Source organism: Dromiciops gliroides, chromosome 1, assembly GCF_019393635.1.
Source record: "Dromiciops gliroides isolate mDroGli1 chromosome 1, mDroGli1.pri, whole genome shotgun sequence".
Taxonomy (NCBI): domain Eukaryota; kingdom Metazoa; phylum Chordata; class Mammalia; order Microbiotheria; family Microbiotheriidae; genus Dromiciops; species Dromiciops gliroides.
The window spans coordinates 694,858,099-694,883,987 of record NC_057861.1 but is presented as its reverse complement, the minus strand read 5'-3'; the positions used below and the strand labels follow the sequence as shown (position 1 = coordinate 694,883,987).

At 40.1% G+C, this 25,889-nt stretch overlaps 1 protein-coding gene across 1 annotated transcript in view; it reads right to left on the bottom strand.

Moving 5' to 3' along the window:
* The window catches only part of EGFR (epidermal growth factor receptor), a 230,876-nt gene that overhangs the window by 4,859 nt on the left and 200,128 nt on the right, over positions 1-25,889 (bottom strand). The window contains exons 20-24 of the mRNA XM_043978587.1: positions 21,517-21,702; positions 13,470-13,625; positions 9,605-9,680; positions 6,516-6,662; positions 1,497-1,594 (exon numbers count right to left, since the gene is read on the bottom strand). Of these exons, the coding sequence (XP_043834522.1) occupies positions 1,497-1,594; positions 6,516-6,662; positions 9,605-9,680; positions 13,470-13,625; positions 21,517-21,702 (663 nt within the window). The remainder of the gene's footprint in view (positions 1-1,496; positions 1,595-6,515; positions 6,663-9,604; positions 9,681-13,469; positions 13,626-21,516; positions 21,703-25,889) is intronic.

Sequence of the window (25,889 nt, the reverse complement as noted above, 5' to 3'; positions counted from 1 at the left end):
TCCAATCTTTTTTTTTTTTTTTTGGGGTGAGGCAATTGGGGTTAAGTGACTTGCCCAGGGTCACACAGCTAGTAAGTGTTAAGTGTCTGAGGCCGGATTTGAACTCAGGTGCTCCTGAATCCAGGGCCAGTGCTCTATCCACTGTGCCATCTAGCTGCCCCCATCCAATCTTTCTAATTATTTTCAACCCTACTTATCATGCTATTGTAAGCAGAGGCTGATTCATCTGCCACTTTGGCTGATTGTAAGACTTGAATTTGAAGTGTACCTTTGGTGTGAAAGGCTTTTTAGTCCTTAAGCATTCACTATTAAAACGAGAATTATTCTGAGGAGGGCAATATCTTAAACTTCAGTTTCTTCATCTACAAAGTGGGTGGGTGGTTGGAATAAATAAATGACTTCTAAGTTTCCTTCCAGTTCTAATTCTATTACCCTACAATCTTAAGCCTGCACAATGACATTTTAGTGTAAAGTAGCTGAGAAACTATAATAGGAATGGGATTTAGGTTAGGTCCTAGGGAGAGTGATAGAATTTCTTTGGGACAACATCAGGAGGAGAGAGAAGAGGGGAGGGGCAACACAAAGAGGAGGTGGGAAGGTACCAAACACAAAGCACCTACTTTTCAGCTGGGCTTGGTGCTGACTGTAGGCTTGGTGCTGACTTGGAAGTTAAATGCTTTGATAGGAAAACTAGGGAGACTAAAGTCCTGGCATTGCTGAGGGGCAGCACATCACATATACAGTTTTCTGAATTGGAATCTGATACTATTTGTTCCTTTTTTTTTTTTTAACTAAAAAAAATCTGTCGGGCAATGAGAATTAAATGATTTGCTCAGGGTCACACAGGTAGTAAGTATCAAGTGTCTGAGGCCAGATTTGAATTCTGGTCCTCCTGAATCCAGGGCTGGTGCTTTATCCACCTAGCTGCCCCCTGTACTATTTGTTCTTAAAATGCCTTCTCATTTAGAATTTAAAAAACCCTATAGGTTCTAGGCCTACGTGTAATAGACAAGATTTATTTCTTTACCAGTTTGATTCTTAGCAGAGGAGCAGACTGGAATTTTTTCTAAATTGATAAATTTGCAAGGTTATTTTTACCATCAGTAGGTTTAGACTCATGTACTCATAATGCTCTCATCTCAAAGGGATCTAAGTTAAAATCTTAAAAAGAGAAAAGAGGTATTTTTAGTCATGCTTTTGTTTCATTTAATTGCCATTAATTGGCAATTAAAGACAGCTCAAAGGCCACCTTATGAAGTTTGCTAAAATCTCTCATTTTACATATTGGGAAACTGAGACCCTGAGAAGTGAGAAAATGACTAAGTGGCAGCCAAGATTCAAATCCAAGTCTTATAATCAGCCAAAGTGAGTGGTTAGATAATAACAGGGTTATATTATTTTTTTATGTGAAAAGAATGATTTTCTGTCCCTTGATTTGATTTGCGTTAAAGATGTTTTCTTACGCTGAGCAAAACTTGAACACAAAAAGTCATTACCTGTATAACTAGGTAGCGTTGGGGATCACGGGCCATTTTAGAGAATTCTATGATTAACTCACGAAACTTGGGGCGACTATCGGCATCTATCATCCAGCCTAGAGAAGCGAAGCAAAGCAAAAACAAAAATAGTAAAATAAAGCAATGTAGTTAAACATTGGGGAGGAAAATTAAATATGATTGTTTTTAAAGAACTTAAAGGAAGCACATTTCAGTCCAATTAACCCCAGAGATTCCAGACAGTTTATATTTACTGCTTTTTAGGATGAATACTTCAGGTTTGATAGGTGAGCGCAGATCCTTGCTTAGTCAAAAGACCTTTATGGGGTCAATTTTTCTACCTCCACTAAAGCTGTTTTAAAGTGCCTCATCAAGCTAGAGGTGACAGTGGGTTCTCAAAAGCTATGCTAGTAAGGGCAGCTAGGTGGTGCAGTGGATAGAGCATTGGCCCTGGAGTCAGGAAGAACTGAGTTAAAATCCAGCCTCAGACCCTTGACATGTACTAGCTGTGTGACCCTGGGCAAGTCACTTAACCTCAATTGCCTCACTAAAAAAAAATAATCTATGCTAGTAGAATACAAGTCCTATAAAATTAGAAAAGGCTTCCAGTATGAGTGTGACAACGGATTGAAAGTCAATTTTCTGGGGCAGCTAGGTGGCGCGGTGGATAGAGCACCAGCCCTGGATTCAGGAGTACCTGAGTTCAAATCCGGGCTTAGACCCTTGACACTTACTAGCTGTGTGACCCTGGGCAAGTCACTTAACCCCAATTGCCTCACTAAAAACAAACAAATAAATAAATAAAAAAGAAAGTCAATTTTCTGACAAAGAAGGATGTTATCCCAGGAATCTTGAAAATCATCAATCCTATTATACAGATGAGGAAGATGAAGATCAGAGAGATTAAATGAGCTCTCAACAGTAAAAAAAAAAAAAAATTTAAAAGGTTAGTTCAGAGAAGCTTACCATCAAGGAGACCAGGGATGGTCTCTTTGTGGCTGCAGTAATTCAAGAAGACCATGTGCTAAGGTATGGAAGTGTCATTATCTGAACTGATCGAGGAAGTGCCCATACTCATGGAATCATGAGGTCTTGAAGTATTGAAGAAAGTAAAATTTTAAAGTAATATTTGTTACTTCTTTTTATTGTTAATGCTTAGCACATTGCTTGGCACACAGCAAATGCTTAATAAACGTTTGTTAGTTAATCAATTGAATAAATGATTACTCAAGGTCCTTCAACTTCTTCTTGGGGTTAACTTTAACAATTTGTACACTGAAGCAATACAGAAGTTTCCCAGACTCAGTATGCTACAAAGATCCCAACCCTTTTTCTTTTCCAGCAAAAACCTTCATACACATGCATTGTAGAGTGTCTGGAGAAGATCAGATATGGTCTTCTCACCATTTGAAGTGAGTGAAATATGTAGCAGGATTGGGTTTGGGGAAACCCCTGACCATTATATCTTGGATATTATATTCTATCTATATTTGCTATTGTGTCTTGAATATTATATAATAATGCATCTCAGGAAAGACAGAGGGTTTTGCTTTTTTTGGTCTCTTTATTAAAATGTGAGATTTTTAATAGTGGCCCTTCCACCTCCTAACATAGGCTATGCAGTGAAATCTTATTGCCTCAGGTAGAGCTTTTCTCTTTAGTCAGCAGGATGAAATTACTAGACCTTAGTTCAAATCACAGTACCTGTGTGATCTTGGGCAAGTAGTTTAACCTATCTGAGATTCATTTTCCTCATCTGTAAAATGAGAGAGTTGGATTCTATGAGCTAGACCTTAAAACCATGAGCAGTCTAGGGTTCTGGGATGCTTTTGGGAGCCTGCTATAATTCCTTGGGGCATCAAGGCTTTGTCAAAGAAGCCAAGATCAAGGACTTGGGTTTGAACCCTGCCTTGAACACTTACTAGGCCAAGCATTGTGGGAAAGCCCCTGGCTTGAATCTTCCATTGTCTGACAGATATTAGGCAACAATGCATATCATTTCAGGGAAATGAGACATTTTTGCTCTTTTGATCTCTCTGTTACAGGACTAGCAGAACAGCACCCCTCCCCCGCATATGCAGTAATACAAATTAAACAAACTAAAATTTTAGAGTGAAATATTAGCACCCCCAGTGTGTTTGCATTTCTGCTTAGCTAACTGGAATTTCAAGCCATTTGCTCTGAATTTGGAGTCACAGGACCTTAATTTGAACCCTGGTCCCATCCCCTCCTGGCTGGAAACCTTGCACAAGTTAATTATCCTCTCTAAGGACTCTGTTTCCTCAAATGAAGGTACTGAATGACATGTAAATTTCCTCTCAGTTTTGGATCTATGATCCCCATGTACTTAGGTAGATTTGGTTTTTATTTGATCTATTATTGAAGTAGAAAGGGGGTTTCTTAACTCTTTTTTTTGTCATGGACCCCTTTGGCAATCTGGTGAAGCCTGTGGATCTCTTTTCGCACAAAAAATTTCAAAATAAATAATATAGAACACATACTATTATGAAGGAAACCAATTATGTAGAAATATAGTCATCAAGATAAAAAACAAAACAAAAGTAAAAAAATTTTACAGACCCTGGTTAAGAAACCCTGAAGAAGATCAATTACAAATGCTTTCAAAGCTAGAGGAGCAGACAGCCTGCTTCTTGTGGCAATGCAAAACATTTTAATCCCTTTTTAGACGTGACCAAAGTAATTTCTTTCCTTATCTTTTGTTAGCAGTGTTTATGTTAAACAGTTTCATCTAAATAGGAAACTACTTCCTCCTAGAGCTAAAGTTAACCTAGAATAAATCATAGTTCCTGCAAAGGGCTCTTAACAACAACAACAAACAAACAAACAACAGAAAAACAAAAAACAAGAGGCCCAGAATGAAGGCCTAGAAATCACATGGCTACTTATAATACCACTCTGCTGGCAGGTCAAGGGAGTAAACTTTGGATTCCAACTCCAAAGCAGAGAAGCAGCAAGCTTCTTCCCATGGGGGTGTGTTTACTCTACTTAAGTAAACACCCACACATGATTCTATGACAAGCCATCACTAAGCGAGATCATCCATATTGACATTAGCATGGTCAGGTGATGTCCATTACACTATCTAATACTGGCTTCCATGACTCCTAGAGTTGGCTCTTCAGAGCTTCCTCCAAGGATGACGTTACTGGGGTAATTTCTTTCATCTAGGCATTCATCTAGGCCTGACTTTGGAAAATATTTAAATACAACAAAGTGGGAGTTATCTTCCCATAAATTCAATGCGTACTGGGCCTGATCCCAAATAGAAAGGGTGCTTCTAACAGCTGTATGTGGTTATCCAATCTTAGGCTTTAAAAACAAAAACTAAAACCCTTTTTTTTTTTTTTTTGAGCCACCCAGTCTCTGTGGAAACAGGCCTCCAAACTAATTCCCAGTGGTTTGAGATTTCCACCAGGTGGCTGAGCCAACAGGAACTGTTCCTGCTATGGTACAATCTGGGCTTCAGTTTATTTATATATTTTCAAACCCAGACAAGTGTCAGGTCATATTGTTCAATGAGTCAGACTTCAGCCTTCTGAATAATGGTTAAAGGGCATATTTATATGGGTTTCTGGGACTTTATTTCTTAATTGGAAATTATTCCAGGATTTCTACATGGACAAGCCCCACTCCACACCCCCTGTCCCTCGGAATTTCTGTCAAACACAAGGCTATCATAACAGCTCAGTTCTTTCTGTCCCACAAAGGCTTTCTAGCTACATGGTGTCTTCTGGAGAGTTTCACACTGTGACCCCTAACACACTCCACAACCCAGTTAAACCAACCAATTTACTGTTCACTCTATACAACATTCCATTTCCCACTTCCGTGGTGACTTTATACTGTCTGAATTTCATGCCTGGAGTAATATCCCTCCTCATCTCTGCCTCCGGAAATCCTTAACTCTCTTTTGTCAGTCACCAGCCATATATTTAGCATTTATTACATTCCAGGTAATAAATAGGGGTACAAATAAAGGCAAAACCACTGTCTGCTTTCAAGAAGAATATGTTCTAAAGAAGGAGACAATAGGCAAGTTACTGTACGTGTTGTCTTCTATATGACATCTCTCCTAACCTATATCTGAGTGCTCTTTTTGAGACCTCATGACTTAGTATAATAACTTATGTGTCAGGGGCAGCTAGGTGGCACAGTGGATAGAGCACTGACCCTGGATTCAGAAGGACCTGAGTTCAAATCTGACCTCGTACACTTGATACTTACTAGCTGTGTGACCCTGGGCAAGTCACTTGTAACGATTGGAATGACGCCACCTGCTGGAGACTTAATGTAGAAGAGTTCCGCCCATGAAGGGAAGGTCTTTGAGGGCAAGACCAGGAGTCTTTTCTTTGGCATGAGGAAGTGACACAGGCGAGTGGGAGGAGGAAGGAAGAGACTGGCGCTGACTCTGGCGCTCTTTCCTTTGGACTCTGGTGGAGAGCGGAGCTAGAAATGTGCTCTCCCTTTAATAGATAGGAATCTAGGCCTTTCTCTCTCTCTTTACCAAATTCTTGTTTTCCTTAATAAACGCTTAAAAGTCTAACTCTTGCTAAAGCTTATAATTTATTGGCGACCACTCATTAGATATTTTAGACAGACTAGCTAGAATTTTAGCCCTTAACACACTTAATCCTTATTGCTCAGCAAAAAAACAAAACAAAACAAAAAATCAAAACAAAACAAAATAACGTATGTGTCACATTTAATAGCTCTTTGGTTGTTCCAAAAGCCTTAGTGTAGGCCTACGTTATTAAAGCTTTAAATTGCACTAAGACTTTTGGGATGCCCTGTATTTTTGTGTTTACTGATGTGTGTAGATGGTTTTGCCCCTCAGTGGAAGGTAAATCTCCTTAAAGACAGGTACTGTTATGTTTTTATATCCCCAGAATTTAGCATAGTACTTCATACATAACAGGCGCTTAATAAATGATTGTTGAACTTAAATGAAATTACAATTGAATTGAATGAGGTGTTTGCAGCCCCACCAATCCAACTCACATTTGACCATGATCATGTAGACATCAATAGTGCAGATGGGTGGCTGAGGCAGGCGTTCCCCTTTCTCTAATATAGATGAAATTTCACTTGCAGGGATTCCATCGTAAGGTTTGGACCCAAATGTCATCAGCTCCCAAACTGTGACACCTGTAGAAGTTGGGGGAGGAGAAAGAAGTAGAAGAAAATGAGTCAGTGTTGAGTCAGTAAGCCCTATCTATTCTTCAGTGAGTCAAAAGATCCTGATAGCTCCGTTTTCCTTCTAGGACTGCACTTTATACCTTGCCATGGAGATGAGGGCTTGTCCCTTGCTGCAGCCAGAGTAGACCTCCCCCCCCCCCCCACACACGCTGACTTGACACTACCCAGATGAGCCCACCCTTACTCAAAGAGTAAGTGACAGAAATAGGAACACAGAAATTTTCCTGACTCCTAGTCAACCATACAATACAATGTCTTCACACTTGGCCACTGGTCAAGCCTTGCTGTAGAATTGCCTGGATTTTCCAAAGACCAGAACAGAAAGTAAATTTGGTTAGTAAATCAACTTATAGGAAAAATCTATTGAAAGAACCAATCCTTCAACGGTAAGGGAATGGATTTAGCCTTTTCCCTATGCTCCCTGTAATCACATGAGCGCAGAGAGGCAGAAAACATTGTTTCTTGATCTATGTCTTCAATCTATTCTATTTTTTTTTAATAAGACAGGCTTTAGGATACACAATGGAAATTGGTTTTGCCTCAAATAATTTAATACCCAGTGCTCTTTTTCATAACCCATCAATCTTGGAGGGGGAAAAACACCACAAAGTTATGCCATAGTAAGGGATTCCTTTTTTGGAAAGATGAATGGCTGAATTGTACATTTTTCCTTTAATCTTTTGTGTTTGGATCACTCTGCCTTTGAAGATGTTGGAACATGACCTGCCTCATCGTCTCCTCTTTGGGTTTCATGATAAAGTGGAGAAAACTGAACTTGTTGAAACGTGCTGTGATTGGCATGGGAATAGACTCAGACAGGATTGATGTTGGGTGTGGAGGTGGGGAGAAAGGAGTGTGATGAGGGAGAGCCTTCCCCTGGACTAATGGGGAGCAACTCTTGCCAGTGGAGCTGCCTGGAGTCCCAGAAAAATCTGGGCACTCACACCAAGTGAGTGTTCCCTCACCCTGGCTCCTCCTGCATCAGTGTCTTATGGAAGGTACTATTTGATACTATCAGTGATATGGAAGGCATGGGCTCCAAGGGAGCCCAAATAGATTTTCCTTAATCCTGAATTAAACCTACGAGGATAACATAATTAAGGAAAGGGACAGAGGAAGTGGAAGAGTTTTAGACAGGAAAGGGGTGGGGATAATCAGTCTGTGCCTGAGGCCTAATTCATTGAAATAGCTTAAATTGCCTCAAGGGATTGAAGAGTTCCAGTTTATATATGTAAGTTTATGTTTGTTTTAATTTTTGCCTAAGTGACTTGCCCAGGGTGACCCAGCTAAGTCAATTGTCACATGTCTGAGGTCATACTCGAACTCAGGTCCTCCTGAATCCTGGGCCACCTAGCTGCCGCTGACACCCAGTTTTCAAGTTATAAAAAGTTCAAGAGCAATCCCCAAACTTCATTTTCAATAGATATGTCTAACTCCCTCTCTATCAAATACCATCCCATACCTTGGCACATGCACCTTTTGACCAAAGAAGGGGGCAAAGCCTATAGCTATATATCTATATCCCTGAGCTGTCACATCCATAACCCAAGTTCGAATCTGTGTCTGTCACTTAAAAATTAATCTCTTTAAGTCTCTGAATCTTCATCTGTAAAATATTGTGAGGATTAAATAAGACAATATATATAAAGTGCTTTGCAAGCCATAAAACACTATGTAAATGTTACCTATTATTAGTAACAATCATAAATATTAATGCTTTCTCCCCCACCATGTAATCAAATTACCAGTGAATTAACTCATTAGGGGTGGTAGAGGATTCCTCCTCAGGTATGTCTTAAAACTAGATGCCTTATGAAGTATCATCCCACTCTGAAATCACAGGAACATAAATTTAGAGCTGGATGTGACTTTTAGGTGTCACCTTCATTTTTTTTTTTTTTGCAGGCAATGGGGGTTAAGTGACTTGCCCAGGGTCACACAGCTAGTAAGTGTCAAGTGTCTGAGGCCGGATTTGAACTCAGGTACTCCTGATTCCAGGGCCGGTGCTTTAACCACTGCGCCACCTAGCTGCCCCTGTCACCTTCATTTTTACAGAAGAGGAAACTGGGGCGCAAAAGAAATCCTAGATCTAGACCTATTTTAGAGACCATCAAATCAAACCCTCTTGTTTTGAATGCCAAAGAGAGGTTAAGTAATTTGTCCAGTCACACAGCTATTAAGTGTCTCAGACTGGATTTGAATTCAGGTCTTCTTGACTCCGAGTCCAGTGCTCTTTTGCAGAGCTGGAATTTGGACCTACTTCTATTGATTACAAGTAAAGTCCTCTTTCCAAAACATCACTTTGGTGATTCTGTCCCTAGAGATAGATGACAGTGGTTAGAATTCCATCACTCATTAAGTATAAACCAGTTTTCACTGATTCCTAAATGAAAAAAAATTGTGATTCACTAAACAACAATGATGATCCTTCCACAGAAACTCATTCTGGGATGCTGGGAAATTCATCTGTGATAGGGTAAACTGAAATTGAAGTCTCCCCCTCTGGTTCCTGGCAAAGCGCATCCTGCACATTTGTGTCTTCCACCTTCCAAATCTAAACAATGGAATGCAATTTTCAAGAATCTATTTTTAAATACTTCCTAAATTCATTACTGGACATGCACACACAAGCAAGCACACAGGCAAACACACACATTCAGCTTTAAGACATATTCCACTGTGTCTCCAATGGCATTTTGGATAGCAGTCATTTTCGATTTCTTTTTCTCTGTATACTTAGTATATCAGATAGACAGCAGCCATTACATTATTATTAGTCACTCTCTTGAACGATAATAATTGGATGACAGAGCATGTAATACAAATTAACAAACATAAAAGTCTAGCTTAGTCTCAGTCTCAATTCATTAGTACCTAGGGTTTTGACTCACCATAGCTCCAGACATCACTTTGGTGGGTATAAATGCGGTGTAAAATCGATTCCAAAGCCATCCATTTAATAGGCACCTTGGGATAATTAGAGAGAAAATAGCAAGACAATTAGGCTCTCCTCTTCAAGGAAAAAAAAAAAGGCAGAAAACAGGTGTCCTACCACCTGGAGGGTGGAGAGGGAAAAAACACATCGTCTCTTCTTGCTTGGTCAGAGACCCCCTATATGGGGCCTGCATAAATGAGGAAAATACTGGCATTTAAGTTTCAGGATCAGAAGATCAAGGATTTATATAGCTGGAAGGATCCGAGAGATCATGTAGCACAGGGGTTCTTAAACTTTTTCTACTCTTGACCCCATACTGAATGTGGGGGTTACAAAAAAATTTGGCAACAGTAAAAGGCTATCCATACCTATTTTATATATCTGGAGTCGCATAAAAATTTTTCTGGTGAAAAGGGGTGGAAAAAGTTTAAGAAGCCCTGATTTAGTCCATACCCCGACCTTTTTTTTTTTTTTTTACAAATAAGGAAACTGAGCTGGGGAAGTCAAGTAACTTGCTTGATGTCACATGGGTAGTAAGGACAGAAGTGGAAATTGAACTCAGATCCTTGGACCCCAGATCTAGAACTCATTCCCCTGAGGTACAGTTGGAGCAGTAACTGGCAAATTTAGAAACATAGTATTTCTTGGCACAAGCTGAGTATTTCTCCTGACGGGTCTTTTTATCTATTCAAATCAATTGCACAAGCATTTATTAGACACTGACTGTGTAGAGTATTGTGCTAGGTGGTGTGGATAGGAATACTAAAAACCTCTGCTCTGAAGGAGTTCATGAACTAATGGGAAGATGCTGACATGCACACAAAGGATGATGATAGAAAATAGAATGGGAAAAGTGAAAGAGTTGCAATTTAAGTGTAAGGAGAAAAGTGATGTGGATTCTTTGTAGTGAAGCAGGGGTGGGAAGGAAGTCTTGATGGAGAGGTGAGCACCCGAGTAAGGTACTGAAAAAAGGGAAGGCTTTATATAGGTGAAGAATGAAGGTCAAGGAAGTCCTTTACAACCTTGGGGCAGCTGATGGATGAAATGGCTAAAATACTGCCTCAGACACTTAGCAGCTAAGTGACCCTGGGTTAGCCATTTAATTTCCCTCAACCTCAGTATCCTCGTCTGTAGGATGAGGATAATCATAGCCCCTAACTCACAGAATTGTTGTGAGCATCAAATGAGATAAGATAGGTGAAGCACTTTGCAGGGCCATATTGATGTTAGCTGTTATTGTTACTACTTCAGATGGTGAGCATGGCTTCATTGAATCATGGAGATGATAAGATGACCAACTCTGGGTTGTGGGGTGTGGTAATGTGAATAAAGGTTGGTACTTTCCACCTACAATCTTCCAGTAAGGTTGTTTCTTTCCTCCTACAATCTTCCAGTAACATCCTCTTCAGGATGCCTCACCTAGATCACTTGAGAAGGCATCTCTTGACCTCCTGAATGCCAGCCAAAATGACTCTTCTTCAGCTTTCCCTTCTAGGTTTGTCTGTTATCCCCTCATCTTTCCTTTGAGAAAAAGGTCCTGGTCTTTGACTCCTTGGAACTGCCTCTTTTTCACCTTGATTCATCCCTCTTATCAGGCTCCTGTGACTTGACAAATGGATTCCACTGAACACACTTTTTTTTTTTTCCTGGCTGGCCCAACCCTTGATATGCAAATGTCCTCTTATAGCTAAGTCACATAGGTTTGGGGCCTGGGCCCCCACCCAACTTACAGTATATATACACACAAATTACCTCTGTAATCAAAACTTTGCTCATTGACACAACTGGGCTGGAAGACACACCCTAGAGTCAATAGCCATGAGATCTCTCTTTTAAACCTCATCCAGGCATTCAAGTATTTCCCTACATTGATATGATGAGTCATTGGTCCAGGTTTGGCCCTTTTCCTTGGGGGAAGGTAAGGAAGATTCCTGGGGATGTTACAATGATTAGAAATGACAAGTCTGGGCAAACAGCAATACCAATCATTTCTGCCTCACAAATCGTTGGGCAAGCGCAATGTATGAGAATCATCAATAAACAAGGTGAACTCAAGCCATATTAGCACCATCATTGACTAAAAATTCTTTTGAAGATTGCTTATTTTTTCAGATGAACAAAACCTAATGCTTTTTTTTTAAATAATCAAGGGGGCAGCTAGGTGGTACAGTGGATAAAGCACTAGCCCTGGATTCAGGAGGACCTGAGTTCAAATCCAGCCTCAGACACTTGACATTTACTAGCTGTGTGACCCTGGGCAAGTCACTTAACTCTCATTGCCTTTACCCCCCAAAATAACAACACACAAACCAAATAGATTACCAATGGAACCGAACTGAATTCTATTATCAAGTGACTGAGCTTGGAAGGTTTTATGGATGGTCTTTGGCTGTGGTCATCACTGGCTTAACCAAACCAAGTCATCATAAGACCTTGGTTTAACTAAGAGGAGGGTGATCTTTTGGGGAGGAGTATAAGTGAGATAAATTGCCAGTGATGGAGAGAAAAGGGAGGGGCAGGAAAGGACTTCGGTCATCTGAAAAGACAAGAGAAAGTCTTAGAGGAGGAGTGTGGACTTTGATCAGAACGTCATCCATGGCTGAAATGGAAATTCCCCCCATTATTATTATTCCCTTCCCCTTCAGAAAACCCCCAACTCCACATGTTGAAATTCTTTGTTAAAGACTGAGCTCATGTTCCTTCTCCTCTAAAATCACCCCCTTTCCCCTCCAGCTGAAAATTATTTTTCTTTCCTCATCTCCCAAAGCACTTTTATACTCATCCCTATATACTTCACATAACAATTTGCATGTATGTTTGATATTTCCTGCTTAGGTGGTCAGATCCTTGAGGGACAGTTTCATTTCATCTTTATAATCCCAGGGCCTTATACAGGTGCTTGATAAATGTTTGTATCTCATTGGATCATGTATGTAGGTAGAGCTGAGAGGGATCTCAGGGACTGGCTAGTCCAGCTTCCTCATTTTACAAAAGAAGAAAATGAAGTCTATGGGGAGATTAAATGACTTTCCCAAGGTCACAAAGGTAGGATTTGAATCCATGTCCATATTCTTCCCTTGAACTGAATTTTGTTGTGGTTACTTACTAGCTATGTGACCTTGCTTGAGTAACTTCACCTGTGCACTTCAGTTCCTACACATTTTGTAAATTGCCTTATGAGCTATTATTATTGCTCTTATCTTGTCTTCAAGGAGCACTTGGTAATTTCCTTCTATTGGCCTTGGCTCAGCCTCTTGACTCAGGTCTTTCTCTGTTGCTTCATTGGGGTAGGGAGGTCACTCTGGCTTCTCAGAGACTATGCCAGAAGACCACAGGTTCTGGCAAAATTCTGAAAAATTAGGAGGGCTTTGAGGATAGGGTTAATAATGATCACCAGCTGAGGACCAGCCCATCAACAGAAAGACAGCAATAGGAGATCATGCCATTTACTATAAAGCATGAAGAGATGGCACTCATCTGCATTGGGGGGTTAAGCATCCAAACGGATAAAATCACGGACCTTTTGAATTACTAAAGCACTGAAATACTTAGGATCCTGGCTTCTTCTGCCTGCTATACTCCATTTATCTTCACATCACACAGAATCGTGTCAAGTAGTCAATACCTGTTGTGGCTGAGCTAAAAGTGATTTGTGATTAAAAAAAAAATTCAGGGATGACATCATATAATAATAAAGGTTTCTGGCAAAATAACAACAGAGACGATCATGCTACAACATAGATGAGGAGTCTGAATGTGTGTTTTCTGTCCATTAAGTGGGCGTTTCCTTGAATGCTAGGTCAAACCTGGTAGTATCTCACCTTGCCTCCTTCTGCATGGTATTCTTTCTCCTCAGCTCCAAGCAATTTTGCGAGCCCAAAATCTGTGATCTTGACATGCTGAGGTGTCTTCACAAGGACGTTTCTGGCTGCTAAGTCACGGTGTACCAAACGGCGGTCTTCTAGGTAACTCATCCCCTAAAAAGCATAGACATGGAATGGGAATTGAATGAATAAGACATTGTCCCTCACAAAACCATTGTCCTATTGTGGATACAGAGAAGAAATGCACAAATCTACAATCTTCCCAATAGCTTGTGAAGAGACCACGGGATCTCTTCACTGTATCAGACATTGGAAGGAATTGGCAGAAATTGATAAGCAACTATGGTGGGGAGTAGGACTTAGCATCAAAAGACTCAGGTTTGAGGCTAAGCTCTGCCATTACTAGCTTCATGACTTGAATTAAGACTCTTTACCTGTTTGAGCCTCAATTTCCTCTTCTATAAAAGGGGGATGTTATGTTGCACCAGGTTTTGTTTCACAGGCTATATCATGAGCAGCTTTTGCAGTGTGTTTTTTAGACAGCTAATCACAATTTTTCTTTTGGGGGGGTGGATAGGATTATTTTATATACAAATGATAGTTTTGTTCCAGGTTTTTATTTCAAACATATAGCAATATTTTCTGGAAAAGAAATGGTTATCCAGTTAAGACCAGTCTCTATCAGAAAAACCTGTGCCCCTGGAAGAACCAAATGTGATGATGTAGCCATTGAAGTCTCCCAATGTGTCACTTCAACAACATAAGTATGGGGTATTGTTACTAAAGACTCTTGTAGAAGAGCAAATCTGTTAATTATCTGCAGTGCAAAAGTCACACTAAAGTAAAAAGTGTTCATTGTGCCTGGCTTCTTAAGGCTGTTGAGTCATGGCACCTTTTTTTTTTCTTAAGAGTAAATCAAGGGGCAGCTAGATGGTGCAGTGGATAGAGCACCAGCCCTGGATTCAGGAGGACCTGAGTTCAAATTCGGCCTCAGACACTTGACACTTACTAGCTGTGTGATCCTGGGCAAGTCACTTAACCTCAAGTGCCTCACCAAAAAAAAAAAAAAAGAGTAAATCAGCTTTCCTTTTGTGTGTTCCTCTTTTTTCCTCCCCCTCCCATTTCTTCTTTTTCCCTCCCTTTACTTCCTCATTTATCCTTCACTTACACCTCCTCCTCATTTAAGGGCCATTCATTTCTGGGGGCAGGCAAAAGAAACCACTACCTTCAACAGGTACTTGAAACCCTTCCTCACTCTTTCTTTCCTTCCTTCCTTCCTTCCTTCCTCCCTCCCTTCCTTCCTTCTGTTTTCCAGAAACAAAAGTATGGGGATTTCTGAGGGTCTTGTCAGTTCCACTGAGATCCACAGTCACTCACTCTTCTACAATATCTTCTTAAAGACAGAGGATTAATGATAAAAGACCCCTTCCCACTCCACCTTTTATTTTGGTTGTTGGCAACCGAAGCACCAACCTACTTAGGAGAAGATAATGAGAACACATGCAGTTGGGAATCCTCTGGCTCAGCAGTTTGCATCCTCTGAGCCTCAAGGACCACCATCTGATCCTTTCCTCCCAATTCCCCTGCCAGGGCCCTGTGAGCGGAACTTCCCCCGCTGTGCAGAGGCCTGTTTGTGTTGCCAAAAGAAACATCCCAGCAACTTGGCCTTGGGCCACTTGGTAAATTTGTTTCATTGTATAAATCTAACCCAGCCCCTCCCCCCAGCCTCTGCTTCCGGCCCAAGCCCAAGATTTTGAAAAGTCCAAGAGTTGCCTTAACTGTGCAGCTTCCTTGACTGGAACTCAAGACCTACTGATAAACATAAGTTACTCATCATTGAGACCTAGTCTTCAAAGAGGGTGGAAAGGGGGAGCAAGGAACATCTTAAGTCTCCCAGTAGAAGCAACCAAGAAGCCAAATGATAAAGGATGAAGCCACTAAGGAGTCCTGGGATTATGGGGCTTAGTTTCATCCAAGGCTAGAGAATAACAATTAAAAAATAAAACCCCTTCAGACACTTGACACTTACTAGCTGTGTGACCCTGGGCAAGTCACTTAACCCTCATTGCCCCGCAGCCAAAAAATAAAATAAAATAAAACTCCTTTCTTATCTATTCATCCTTGCATCTGTACACTGTCCAAGAGACCATCTGAAATTCTACTTGAGGGCCCCAAAGGGTTAGAGTTCATACAGCCCCCCAAAGATAAGAGCCATAATTTCTCTTATGAAATCCCTGTATTCAAACAAACAAGTCTCAGGAAGTAGAGTAAGAATAGGTCTTCAGAGAGTCTCTTGGGAAGTGTGTTTCCTGCGTTCTCCTTGAAAAGCTTCAGATTTTTGTTGTTGTTCTTAATGACTGCAAGATGGCCAGTGAGAGATGTGAAAAGACTGAGCACTGCTTTAAATATTTCTGTGGATTTGATGAAAGATCCTGTGGATTCTCACAGAGGTGTTTTCCATGGTTTTGAAAGTCACAAACAAAGACAAAGAAGCGAGTCAGTGACTAATCTCTGAGTCCTAGATTTATAACAGGGAGGGGAGACCTCAGAGATCATCTACTCCAACCCCGTCATTTCATAGATTAGGAAAAAGAGGCCCAGACCGCTTAATTGACTTGCTTAGTATCACACAGCAGTTAATTAGTGCAGGAAGGAAGGATTCGAATTGGGGTTTTCTGATCCCAAATCCATTGTGCTTTTTATTCACTTTCCCTCTTCTTGACCTTAGAAGAGTAATGGTGAAGTGACTCCCTCCCCTCTGCAGGAAGATCGCAGACTATAAATGAAGAATGAGGCGTATCACATTCACCTAAGCCAAGTTTGCTTTCTTTCAATTTACTTTCCTTCTTCATTACATGGAGGGGTTCTGTTGCTGCTGTTCTTGTTCTGATTCTTCATGATCCCATTTGGGGTTCTCTTGGCAAAGACATGGGAATGGTTTGGCCATTTCCTTCTCTAGCTCATTTTACAGATGAGGAAACCGAGGCAAACAGGGTTAAGTGACTTGTCGAGGGTCACACAACTAGTTAAGTCTGAGGCCAGATTTGAACTCGGATCTTCCTGATTCCATGCCCAGTGCTCTGTCCACTGCCCCTCCTGGCTGCCCCAGGCTTATAGCCTAGTCACTTCAATAATAGAGAGGTGGCTTTTTTTGCTAGAAATTTCTTGGTGATTATATTACTGCAGCAGCAATATCCTTAACAATCCAGAGGATTGGAACAAGTATACATCCCTCCCTAAATGTCTTATTTAGAGGTAAGGAATGACTACTATAACAACAGAAATTGATACAGGACATTGCAAAGTTCTTTACAAACAATAATCTCATTTGAAACCTACAATAATATGAGCTATAGCTGGAATAAAATGAGACTAATTTTTGTACATGGCCTGTGGGAAACCAAGCTCAAGACTTTCTAGTCACACCCAACACAGCAAGGTTGAGCGACATTTCCTTCCCACCCATAACCATCCTTTAACCCACTACTAATTGCTTTCCCATTTCCTTTAAGTAACAGTAGGATCATAGGATTTAGATCTGGAAGGAGCCTCAGAGGTCATTAAGTACAATCCTTTATTTTACAAAGGAATAAATTAAGGCCGAGAAGGGCGAAGTGACTTTCCAAGGTGACACAGGATAAGGAGCAGTGGGTCGGGAATTAAATGTAGGTCTTCTCACTCCAAATCCAGTCGTTTTATATCTATATCACTCTTGCTCTGCTTATTTCCTTGATATTTTGTTCAGGTCAGTAAACTTGTATTATAGAGGACAGATTCACACAAAAAAGCTATATTTAGAAAACATCCCAGGATCGCTGATGGTTTCATGGCTTAAGATATGCAATTTATGAATCAATAAATCTCACTCTGAAAATTGCTAGTAGTTTAGTTTTTGGCCTGCCGCTAAGTGCTTCTGGGTAATCTCACTTTGAGTTTTTAAAAATGAAATTGGTGCTCAAATAAATAATTGCTAACCCCAGGGCAAATGTCTCTGAAGCAGCTGGGGGGAATTGATATTTTCTTTTTCTTCCCTTGCTTGGTTGCACAATACTATAGCTTGTTACAAGCTATTAAATATTATTCTTCATGTGCTAAAGGCAAACACATTTTGGACACTCAGTTAATAAGCAATGGGGTAGAATTACCTGGGATCCAAATCTGGCTAATGAAAGAAAGGAGAGCATTGTGTTATTAAAGCTTGTCTGTACTCAGTAGCCTGCCTCAGCCCTCTCTAACTGGAACAACATCTTTATCAATGACGTGTGGGTAGTATACTCATCAAATTTGCAAATGGCACAAAGCTGTGAAAGATACCATGTTAAATAACAAAGTTACTATGAAAAGAGATCTCTACAAACTAGAATAATGAGTCAAAATGAATAAGACCAGACTTAATGGGGATAAATGTAAAGTTTGATACTTGATTTAAAATAAAATAAAAGTACAGGATAGGTAGATAAAAACTCCTTTGAAAAACATCTGGGAGTATTGGTGGACTATAAGCTCACTGCTGAGTTAATGGTATGGGAAAACACTCCAAAAAGCCAATGAAATCTTAGGGTGTATTAAGTCAGGGACAGGGTCCAAAGCCAACCAGAGGATAGTTCTGTCACTCTCTACCACAGATAAATCACATCTGTAGTAGTCTATTCTTCTTTGGGCTTCATGATGTAGGAATACAGTGATGGAGACAAGAGTAATCAAAATGGTGTGAGTATTAGAGAATGGGTTATGACTCAGCTGGCTTCTCACCATGGAACTTCCCTTAATGCCTGAGATTTTCTCACAAGCACCATCTTTTCTACCATACTGCCATCCTTCCACTGGTGAGTTCCGTTGGGGCCCTTCATTTTGGGGAGGACCCCAGGACCTCCATACATCATTCCTGTGATTGATATTTTTCTGTCTGATGGTGCATATAACCACTTCCAGAGTGAAGGACATGTCAGTGTCTGGTTCTTCTTGTTCAATAGCTCGCAGGAACTAACACTCTCTGATGACTAAATTTCAATGTATTTATGGGGGAATAAAGAATCTAATTATTCTGGTCATCTCTTTGGGAGCTCAGAAAGAAAATTTGGTTAATTGGACCACATAGATCATGAAGGAGAAAGGAGAAGTTGACTTAGCATTTATAGATATGCTGAGTCCTTAGTTAATATGGGGCACAAAACTAAGCACATTTCATACAGGGTGGGCCAAAAGTCAAGATACTTTAATCACTTTGAAAATGATTTTTTTCCTTTATTTTTCAGCATTTATGAGATTTGGTTTTTCACATGTGATATAACTTCATCTCCTGTATATAATGAATATGATGTTTTGGTATTGTAAATTAAAAAACAAAAAATAAAGGATTTCTTAAATATTGAAACCCCTTCATGACTTTTGGCCCACCCTGTATATATAATTTTGTGCATGGTAGTGGTATTTTGAGAACTCAGTAGAGTAGGAAGTTAGGAATTCTTCTGAGTTCATAAATATTATAATCTTCCTTAGAACTGAGTCACTTCTTCATAATATCTTTTTTTTCTTCATAATATCTTGCCAAGTAGGCTACTCATTAATATCTCAAACCCCCAAATTAATGAAAACTAATTTGGGATATTTTCTGAAACAGGAAGATATTATCAAGGCCAAGTTTATCTTTGTCTATAAAAGAAATAACACCAGCAACTGACCCGTTCTACTACTCTAACATAGTGTGATAGCTATTCACTATCTTTCACCACTACCCTATTTTAATATGATATTCTGAAGAAGGGTGATTTCCATTTTGACAATGTGGAGTTGGTGACAAACAGACACTATCATGGCTGGCCCTATAATTTAGGACATGTGACTCTAAGAAATTGTTACTTCTCAGGTTATGAAAAAATAACACTTGAAAAATTATAACAATAACTTGGAGGGGCAGCTGGGTGGCAGAGTGAATAAAGTACTGGCCCTGGATTCAGGAGGACCTGAGTTCAAATCCAGCCTCAGACACTTGACACTTACTAGCTGTGTCACCCTGGGCAAGTCACTTAACCCTCATTGCCCTGCAGAAAAAGAAAGAAAGAAAGAAAAAGAACCTCTACTTGTAACATTGCAGATGCATTGAAGCATCAAAGTATTATAAATAGAAAGAAAGAAAGAAAGAAAGAAAGAAAGAAAGAAAGAAAGAAAGAAAGAAAGAAAGAAAGAAAGAAAGAAAGAAAGAAAGAAAGAAAGAGAAAGAAAAATAACTTGGAAAATTGATATTTGGGGATTAATTACAAAAAAGAATCTTTTTTACAATGGCTCTTGAAATTTTATCAAATTTTCCCCATGTTATATCCAAAGGTAATTATGGAACCATAGAATAAAAGCCAGAAGAAAACTTAGAAATCATCTAAGTTGCCAGCTTTTTAACTGGGAGGTTGTGAACTCAAAAAAGAAAAAAAAACTTTGTATTTTATTTTATGCATTTAAAAACAAAATTCTGAGAGGGGCCCCATAGGCTTCACCAGACTGCTACAAAAGGATGTAAGAGGCAAAGAAATTAAGATCTCCTGATGTAGTCCAGTCCATTGTTAAATGAAGGAGGTAGGGTGGCATACCATATTGCTGGGCATACTGAGAGAAATCTCTATTTGAATTTTACCTCAAATACCACTTAGTTGGGTGACCCAAGGTTAGTTACTTAACCTAGTTCAGCCTCAGTTCTCTCATCTGTAAATCAGAGACAATGTCTACCGCAAAGGGTTATATTGAAGCTCAATTGATATATGGTATGCAAAATACTTTGCAAAGCTGAAAGGATTATGTAAAGGTGAACAATTATTGTTCTCCAAGGTGACAATGAGTAGAAGAATTGGGATCTGAACCTATATTCTCTGACTTCCAATCCCAGACTTAAGTCACTATACATTACTGACTCAGAACATTCACTCAGACAGTGACAGGAGGCTAGTTTTCATGCCCCTCCCAACCCCTTGGGCTCTCCATCCAGGGAACTTCTCATTTTGGGGCACTTGTTTGGTCACATGTAGGTCATACTGAGCTGACTCCATCTGGTATTAGAATAAAGTACACTGAGAATAAAGCTTCACCTGAAGGACAGCAAAAGTTAAAAGTGCTTTCAGAGTCATTTTTAAATACAAAATGCTGAAGAGGGTATGTATATACACTCGCACACACACACCAATAGAATACACAATCACTTCAGAGAAGATCTCTGGGTCTCTATTTCCCTTCAGCTACTTTTGGCTACCTGTTGGTTCATCAGCATCTTCCTTGAGACCGGGGAGTGGATTGGAGAAGAGGAGAAAGTCACACCAGTTAAATCTGTTCTTTGTTAATAGCTTCAGTGAAGTTTTTTTTCTTTTTTGGGGGGATGGGGGTGGGCAGGGCAATGAGGGTTAAGTGACTTGCCCAGGATCACACAGCTAGTAAGTGTCAAGTGTCTGCGGTCAGATTTGAACTCAGGTCCTCCTGAATCCAGAGTCGGTACTTTATCCACTGTGCCACCTAGCTGCCCCGATTTGATGAAGTTTTATGGATAAGGAAATAAAAATTGATAAAAAGAGGTGGGTTTCTAAAATGTCGAATCAATTTTGAGCTCTGTGTGCTGTCCAATGAAACACTGGGAACTTGTTGAACTTTCTTTCCTTTTTAGTGTGAATCATTTTTACCAACTTAAGAAGAGATGACAGAGGCATTCACAGAACTTCAGAGATCATCATTTTGGGTTATTTGTCATGTCCGAGCTCCCTTCCAGCTTCAGATCTATGACCCTAATTCTACTTCTCAACTACTTTAAGCCTACCTACAACTCCCACCCATTGCTCTTAGTTGGACTCACTGAAGCTGTATACCTTCTTTCAATTGATAGCCATTTAAATTCAAAAACACTGTATGCCCCCAACTATGACTTCTTCCCAGGCTAAACATTGACAGTTCCCTCAACTAATTCTCACAAAGCCTGGCCTCCAGGCCTTTGACTATTCCCGTTAGCCCCTTTCATTGTGGTTGCTTGCTTCTATGAATATTTTCTGCCAAGCTCTATAGCCCTTTTATTTACCTTGGCAATCTGCACACACCAGTTGAGAAGGTATTGGGAGCCAATATTGTCCTTGTGTTCTCGTATGTAGTCCAGGAGGCAGCCAAAAGGCATGAGCTGTGTTATGAGTTGGACTGTGGAAGTCAGACAGATTCCCAGGAGACGGCACACATGGGGATTGTCCACACTGGCCATCACGTAGGCTTCCTGCTCAAAGAAAGAGAGAAAACAACATCAGTACCACCTTGAATGCAAAGACCAAAAGGGAAGGTCACAAGGTATATTTAAAAAGAAGGGTAAGAGGGGCAGCTAGGTGGCACAGTGGATGAAGCACCAGCCCTGGATTCAGGAGGACCTGAGTTCAAATCCGGTCTCAGACACTTGACACTTACTAGCTTTGTGACCCTGGGCAAGTCACTTAACCCTCATTGCCCTGCAAATTTTTTTTAAATGGAAAAAAAAATGAAGAAGGATAAGAGAGAAAAGAAGAAAGGAAGGAAAAAGGGAAGGAAAAAGGGAAGGAGGAAGGGAGGGAGGGAAGGAGGGAGGAAGAGAGAGAGAGAGAGAGAGAGAGAGAGAGAGAGAGAGAGAGAGAGAGAGAGAATATTTAGGGATTCAATCTCCAATCTCAGGTTTTCCTGTCTGCAATTTTAGAATTCCATCCATTACACCACTTCATTGTCTCAATATAACCTTCTAGATATTTCCAAATTTAAGACCAATCAGGATCATGTAGATACAGCATGATGAATTTTTCATATTTCATCTTGTCTTATGGTGTTGATGAACAACCTTCAAGTCATATTTACTACAGATCCAAAAGGTGCCAGAGCAACCGAACCTTTTGGTGTTTTAGGACCCTGAAGATAGCAATGTATCCACCCCATTAGGGTGATTTGAAGGCACTAAACCCTATTGCAGTCAGTCAAACTGAGGTGATGGAGAAAGCATTTTTAGAGGTCTTAAATGTATTAAACAAGTAGACTTTATTTAGTTCATATTTTATATTTATTTACATTTCCTTTTTCAAGAAAATGTAAGCTCTTTGAAGGGAAGTTTATTTCATTTTTATCTCTGTGCTCTCTGTTGCCTAAGAAAGTGACTGAAAAAAAAAAGAAAGTGACTGGCATATGCTAAGTGCTTCCAAAATGCTTGTTGAATGAATGAATGAATGAATGAATGAGTGAATGAATGAATGAATGAAATGAATAACCTTTGGTTCTTGTTTCTAATTTATGAAGTCCTTTAACCTCAGAAACTTTGGTATTGGTAGCACCTGAACTCCATAATGATGCCAGGAGTCAGTTTAATTGGGTGCCATAGCCAAAAAAAATCACCTGGTGGCTAGCCTTCTGGTGACAAGCCTCTCAACTTGCTTGGCTGGCCCTTGACCATTAAAACACATTCTGTTGTGGGGTCTGGACTCAAAGCCTTTCCAGTTTCTTGTAGGATATGCCGGAAATTGTGCTACATTGTCAAATGCTTCAAGAATACAATGCAATGGGGCAGTAAGGAAGGAGATAACAATGACATATCAGGGTTTCCATTCTTTTTTGGACATCCAAACCACAGAACCAACAAATCACAGAATTTCCATAGAGAAATCTTGACTATGTATGTTTGTATGTACACACATATATCTTATATGTACCAAGGTTTTACATGCTGTCTCCTCTATCAGATTGGGAGCTTTTTGAGGGCAGGGACCATGTTTCTGCCTTTTTTTTTATAGTTTTCTGCCTTTCCCCCAAAAACTTAGCATAATGTTAGGCACAAAGTAAGTTCTTAATAGCATCTTGTTAATTCGTTGTGGAGAAAACGTTTAGGCCACTTGAATGAACATATTTTGATATACTTTTGATTCCCTATTTGAAACAGTGCAAAAAGTGATTTAAAGGAACTCCAATTGATGCTTGTTAAGGCACTTTGGATTTCATTTAGATACCCAGAACTAATTATCTGTTTTCCTGGGGCCATGGGGGGAAAGGGGCTGGGGTGTGTGTGTGTGGAATGGTGTGGGGAAAGGTCTATGAACTTTCCCACATCCCTGTGATGAGAAAACCAGGGAGTTATACACAATGTTACACCCACACCATCCACCAAGGACTGCCAAGTCAGGGTCCTGAAGTTGACACCAATCAATAAATGGATAGTTTATTTAACCTTCCTGCCATTCTTGGACAGAGATTGGCCCAACTCTCAGAAAGGAAAAAAAAAATGCTCTAATAAAAGTAGAGCTGTAAATTTTCATCCTTAAATTCTAGGACTCTCGCTTTAAAGTACAAATGGTACATGTGACCTTGGGCAAGTCATTTAGCCTCTGCCTCAGTTTCTCCAACTGTAAAATAGGCCTAATAATAGCACCTACCTCATTGGAAAAGACCCGGACAGTGGGAAAAATTGAAAGTAAGAGGCAAATGGAGAGATAGTGTCATGGAAGCAATGAAAATGAGTTTGGAGAAACTTTGGAAGATAGTGGAGGATAAAAGGGCCTGGGGGGGGTCCATGGCATCATGAAGAGTCAGACATGATAGTGACTGAACAACAACCAAACATCACAGGATTGTTGTAAGAATTAAATGGGGGGCAGCTAGGTGGCGCAGTGGATAGAGCACCGGCTCTGAAGTCAGGAGGACCTGAGTTCAAATCTGGCCTCAGACACTTAACACTTACTAGCTGTGTGACCCTGGGCAAGTCACTTAACCCCAATTGCCCCACTTAAAAAAATTTTTTTAAAGAATTAAATGGGATGATATTTGTAAAGTACTTAGCACACAGTAGGTGTTACATATGTTCATATGTAGGGATCATAGTTCCATTTCTGATGGTAAGGCTCACATTATAGCTAAAGTGATGTCTATCTCCTATTGATCACTGTGCTCTGTGCACCGTAAATCCCTAATATAGTCATGGAATTGAATGGAGATGAAGTGAATTGTGCAACTCTACTCTAGTTTAAAGAACAAGTCCTGGCTCTGACACATTCCATATGTTTGACCTTGGGTAAATTATTTTCTCTCCAATGTCCCTCAGTTTTCTTGGCTATAATATGGCTTAGGCCCAGACGATTTCTAAAGTTTGCGTCATTTATGTTCCTATGAATTACTTTAGACTTAGAACCAGAAGGCACCCCAGCAGACATCTAGTCCAACTTTCTCATTTTACAGATGAGCAAGCTGAGGTATCTAACTTACAAGTATCTAAGTCATTTGTGTGACTTGATGGTCACACTAGGCCAGGAAATCCTTGACAACAGAGACAGTTTCTCCTTCACAAGAGTTGAGCATGGGCTCAGCTCCTAGTAGATGCTCAGAAGATGAGTCGTAAATGAATGAAGTCAGTACCAGCTGAAGCCTATTGGGATGGCTATTTTCCTGAGTAGGGAAGATATATCCTTGGAAGAACATTTCCCTGTAGAATGTTGGATATAGAAAGATCCAGGGGTATCATTTAGATGAATCCCTCACTTGTGTCATTGTTGTAGTTGTTTCAGTTGTGTCTAACTCTTTATGACCCCATTTGGGGTTTTCTTGGCAAAGATACTGGAGGGGCTTTGCTATTTTCTTCTCCAACTCATTTTACAGATGAGGAAACTGAGGCAAACAGGGTTAAGTGACTTGCCCAGGGTCACAGCTAGTAAGGGTCTGAAGCCAGATTTGAACTGAGGACTTCCTGAGTCCAGGACCCATGCTCTATCTACTACACCACCTAGCTGCACCTTATTTTACGGAAGAGGAAACACCATGGTACAAGGGAAAGAGTACTTTGGAGTCAGAAGACAGAGGTTCAAACCACAGTTTTGCCCATACTAGCTGTGTCACCTTTAGCAAGTCACAACTTTTGTGGGCTTCAATTTTCTTATCCTTATTTTTTGAGAAGGCTGGTATAGATGACCTCTTAGCTCCATTCCAGTTTTGAATCCATGATGTCAATGGAGAAGTGACTTGACTGGCCCATTTTTTGTTAAAGTAGAACTTAGACCCAGATGCTCTAACCCATAGTACCATTTGTTTTCCATTACAGATCTCCTTGCTTCACCATGCAATTCATCCAGTCAGTCAACAATTACTTATTAATCACCTGCTAGGTACTGGGGAATCAGATACAAAGACTGAAGCATTCTTTATTCTCAAGGAGTTATCAATTATGCCTCAGTTTTCCTCCCATGAAACTAGTGTGAAAAGACATAATGCTTCTACTCGGTCCAAGATAGTCTTTTCAGCATTGTAGTTACACAGAAGCTGGAAGCTTCTTTTATTTGATTTTTCCTGAGGTACTAACAATACTATTTTGGATTCTCTTTCCATCATCATTGCTGAATATTGTAAAGTTGATGTTGTAAAGTTTGAGGCAAAAATCAGCACACAGCTGAATTACAAACAAGTACTAATCAG